This window comes from Gavialis gangeticus, unplaced genomic scaffold, assembly GCF_001723915.1.
Source record: "Gavialis gangeticus isolate Ggan-Ray unplaced genomic scaffold, GavGan_comp1, whole genome shotgun sequence".
In the NCBI taxonomy this organism is placed as follows: Eukaryota; Metazoa; Chordata; order Crocodylia; family Gavialidae; genus Gavialis; species Gavialis gangeticus.
In genome coordinates this window covers 218,738,489-218,743,365 of record NW_017729032.1, presented here as the reverse complement: position 1 = coordinate 218,743,365, position 4,877 = coordinate 218,738,489, and the positions used below count along the sequence as shown (strand labels likewise).

General features: G+C 40.9%; 1 protein-coding gene across 1 annotated transcript in view; it reads right to left on the bottom strand.

Moving 5' to 3' along the window:
- SCAF4 (SR-related CTD associated factor 4) overlaps positions 1 to 4,877 on the bottom strand; it is a 61,768-nt gene that overhangs the window by 36,103 nt on the left and 20,788 nt on the right. Inside the window, exons 7-9 of the mRNA XM_019524241.1 lie at positions 4,458 to 4,555; positions 2,451 to 2,559; positions 1,773 to 1,943 (exon numbers count right to left, since the gene is read on the bottom strand). Coding sequence (XP_019379786.1) covers positions 1,773 to 1,943; positions 2,451 to 2,559; positions 4,458 to 4,555 — 378 coding nt within the window. The remainder of the gene's footprint in view (positions 1 to 1,772; positions 1,944 to 2,450; positions 2,560 to 4,457; positions 4,556 to 4,877) is intronic.

Sequence of the window (4,877 nt, the reverse complement as noted above, 5' to 3'; positions counted from 1 at the left end):
GGGGGGGGGGGGAGGGCGGCTGCAGTTGCTGCTGCCTCACGCAGCCCCCCATGAGCAAGCCCAGAGCTGGCGCGGAGCCCAGGCTGGCAGCAGGGCCAGGTTACAAGTTGGTGCTGAGCGCGGCAAAAAGGGGCCCCTCACTTGCCCTACGGCTAGCACCCCACACTGCAGCTGCTCACAGCCCACGTGGGGTTGCCTGTGCCTGCTCCAGACAGCCCCACGTGAGCTGTAAGCAACTGCAGCAGGGAGCGCCGGCCATAGGGTGGGCGAGGGGCTGCTTTTCCCCACACTGAGCACTAGCTTCTTCCCTGCTGGCGAGCAGGGGGTCAGGGCTATGCACTGCCCGTACTCCCTGCCTGTACAGCAGGGCTGAGGGGCACTGGAAGTGGGCAGGGAGCCAGTGGGTGCACAGGGCCCACACCGGTGTACAGGGGCCAGTACTGGTGGGGCCCAGAGCAGGGTGGCAGGAGCGCAGGGTCCCAGACAGCAGGGGCTCTATGGAACTAGGCCAACTCCCCCCTCTTGCTGGTACAGCGCAGCCTGCCAGCCTATGCCCCACCGGTGCTGGCCCTGGGACATGAAGCCAAATGTCCCAATGTCTTGGAACCAAACACATTGGGACATCTGTCCCAAGATGGTGACCAGGGGGTGGGGCACCTGTCAAGGGGCAGGGCTACCCATGCAGCCCTTGACAGCCTGTCAAAACTGGGTAAGCGGCCCTCCATCCGAAATAATTGTCCTCCCCTGGTTTAAAGGAAGCAAGATGTTTCAAAGAGTGCACAGCCCCTGGATCTTGTGCATGTTGAATCCATGAAAGGAATATCTTCCCCAGAGGATCACAAAAGTGTGTCAAAGACTCCAGGTTACTCGCTGGGGTCTCTGAAACACCATCTACTACAAGATGCAAGGGCTTATCATCCTGGAGTGAAATGAAGGAGAAGGGACCGACCAGTAAAAAAATTCTTGGAAAAGTACAGGAATCCAACAAAAAGGTCATGGAGAAACACCGGTAATAGGGATTCTCTCACTTTTGACAGCTCTCTCAAGTACGAGAAATGAACAGAAACATGCAGGACAGTTCTGAAGCATACAGGACATTACGAATGTCCCTGCTAGATGTCCTGAACCAACAGGGAAAGAGCCGTCATGCTGCAAAATGCACCTTACTGCCAAATTTTCAAAACTGTGGCCAGGACTGGGGTGAAACCTCATTATTTTTGTGAATTGGGATGAGTCTTGGATAACCAATGTCTCTGCAGGGTTGTAACTTGTAAAATTACACACCAGGATTATATGGTCTGCCAAGAACCATTTATCTGTTTGAGTTGAAGGGAAGCTACAAAGGGATATGAATATTCATGTAACACAATACCCAGACTGACAAATAACAATAAAAAAGGTCTAACAAAATTTAAGGAAAAATTTGCTTACTGACTTTTTCATAACGAAAGCCAATCTCACTGAGTCCATAATAACCCTTTGGGCAGTCAAGGAGAGGCAAACAGTCTGTTTCTAAGACCCTAATCCAAGTCTTACTCGAAGAGAAGCAGACAAATTTTCATGCTGCTTCTGCTAGAGAGAGGCAGAACACTGCACTTGTGGTATAGTTTCTGGAGAAGCACTTTGGTCACCAAGACTTCACAACGAACTGATTTTATGAGCATCTATGGTTGCCAGTAGTAATGTGTTCTCCTGACAGACTGTCTGCACTTAATAAACACACTTTAAAAGCAGTAGGAGATAAAAATGTATTCAATGGCAACGGTCCTCACCTGCTGATGTGTTTTCTGCATGTGTGGTGGCTCACTTTGTACTGGAAAAGGAGTCTGAAAAGTTTGCTGCACAGGTGGTGTTGGGGGTATTACAGGCTGAGCCATAGGAGGAAACTGTGGCGTAGGTAGAAGTCCAAAACTTGGCATTTGTCCATTGGGAGGAAGTGGAACCTTTGGAAAAAAGAATCCATGCATTTTTACTTAGTCCTTCCTGAAAAAATTCTAGTAAAATGATACACTTGGCTTGATAAGAAGCTGCTCTGAGCAAAACAAGTATAAGTCTTAATTTTACCATTAAAAATGCATATTGACATGCTGAATTTTTGCATACATCTCATGGGCCCTTTTCACAGATGTGTTTAATCCTGTAGTAACTGTTTTAAAGCATTCTAACATTTTCTACTCTGTAACTAACACTACTGTTAAGGTCCTGATGCAGCAAACATTTTGCACATGCTTAAGTTTGTGTTACCATTAAACCTCTGTATTCAAATTTAAGCATGTACGTAAGCTATAAGTACAAGGTAACTAGTAAAAAATATTTCTTCATACTCAATATTTATGCTTCTATTTCTTTGCACCACAAATGTTTCATGAATTCTGTATTACCAATAGATACTATGAATATTCAAAATTGCAATAGTTTTATGACAGGAAAAAAAAAAGTCTTAAAACTACCTGGTGGCGTATTGGATCCTGTTGCATTCCTATCATTCGCTGCTGAAACGGATCTATATTTGGGAGTTGTGGATATACTGGTGGTGGCATACCTTCTCCTGGAAATCCACTAAACAACAGACAATTACTCTGCAGCAGCAAGTTAATATTACATACATAAATATTCAGCTTTTACTATGTTTTTACTATACACTGAGTTTTTAACTGTATTCTTACCGTACTGAATTTTTTTATACATTCGTATGTGTTTACTCATTCTTCCTTTAAAATTAAGAGTAAAAAAATTCACCAATTCTGAATCCACAATACTTTCAACACTTTTTCAAGAAAAAAACAAAACAACAAGTGTTCTCCTATAACTCTCCACAATAAGGAGACTCACTAGGAGTTTTTTGCAAGATTTTGAGTCTTGCAAATTCTCTATATCGAACATTGAATTACAGGCAGTGCTGCCAAAATTAAAGTCCATGTAAAAGTGAATATCTTATCCTATGTAAAACTGTGATTTTGCTGAACTTTATGCTATTCAGGCTGAGATTTTCTACACTGGGCGTCTACCCTAGGCTAAACACTATTGCTTCACTCTGGTTTTTAACAAAAAGGGATTTACCTGGTTCCGAGAACAAAGGATGGGTAAAATATTCTTACAAGCTGGCTGATCAGCTCTAATGCACCTACAATTTGGAATCTGAATACTGAGTACGAGAGAGGATGCATCTCTCACAGAGAGATTAGATATGTGCCATTTGCTGCTAATTCAAGGCAATAATATCCATAGTGCTCAATTAATTAAATCAAGTTTACTTAGTTAACAAGATGGTTGTGTTTGCCTCTGTTGGAAAAGCTGGATGGTTTGTAGTAAATAAGACAGGACTATAGAAAGAAGAAGAGTCCCATACTATGGCAGCTGAAAGGAAGTGAGAATTTGATATTAACTCCAATTCTGCCACAAAATAAGTGACTTGTTTAGCATCTCACACAAGTGTTTCTTATTTTCTTGGTGCTCAGCTCAAGAGACTCGGGACATGACTGTCACTGAAATCAATGGGACCTGCCCTTTAAAGTGGTCTAACTACATTAATTACATTGAAAAGTCAAGTTCCAGGATGTGAAACTGGGCAATCACATAAGGGCACTTTGATAAATGACTCAGATCCCACCAGTAAACCTGGAAAAATATTTCAGTTTACTTCACTGAGGTATTATGAAAATAAATTAAATATCTGTGAAACCATCAAGTTCCAAGGTGATGTGCATGATTAAAAAGATGTAGGAGATTAATTCCATATTTAGAGCAATGTTTTAATATGTATACAGTACACTTAGTGTACCCCTACTAAGTGTACAGTACATAGGGCATTGGATGAAAAAAGCTGAATAAACCATTTGAGCCCCATCCAGCCTGAATGAGGAGGGTCTGGGGAGGGGTGGGGGAGAATATATGTGATCATCATTTAATTAAAGACTATATTATAATACATATAGCACAAAGGGGCTGAAATCAGTTTAAACAGTCATCCTTAATGCAGGTATTTTTTAACTTGAGTGCTAAAAGACTAATTGACTTTGTACTTTTTAAAACTTTTGTTTGCAATTTGACTTCATACTTTTCTGTATGTACTATATATAACCAAGTTGTACCAGCTACTAAAAACATACTAAATCCAAATTTTCAAAACAGCATCCATCTAACAGCCAGCAAAGTAGCTGAGTGGATTTTAATAAAAAATACCCCAAAATATCCACCTTTATAAAAAAGTGCATGCCTGAAATTTTGAACCTAGAACTGAGTTCTTGACTACCTTATAGAACACCTTCCCCACTCAATGTGACATGCCAAACCCTCATAACTCTACTATTCAAACAAGCAACATGGTTGTTACTATCCATGGCCAAAGTAAGAGCGTAGCAAAGTTCTCAAATAGCTTGGAATTTTAACAAAAGGTTTTATTATAAGTCTCTCTTCCTAATCTGGTTTATTTTACTATGAATTCAAATAAGACTTACAAGGCTGGTTGAGAAATGGAAGGAGAAGGTGTTGTATCTTCTTTTTTTGAATCATCCACTGCTTCCGGTTCATCATCATAGTCAAACCGATCTAGCAGCTTCTGAAAAAAGTTACATTGAACCACCTCTACTTTTCATGAATAACTGATACTTGACAACCAAAATACTTCTGATATAAATACTTTACTAGAAATTTGGAAACTTTGCAAACCAAGGAAATAATTTCTTAATTCAAAAGAGTAAAGAAACATTTACTCAAAGGAATGACCTAAGCCACTCAAAGTCATTTCTATTTAACTTTTGAAAGCAACAAAATATATTTTTGCTTAAATAAATCAAAATAGAGTTAATCAATTGGAATAACAAACCAGAGGGCATCTGTAGGTTTTTTGTTCTAATGGTTGGTGTCGACGGGGGGGG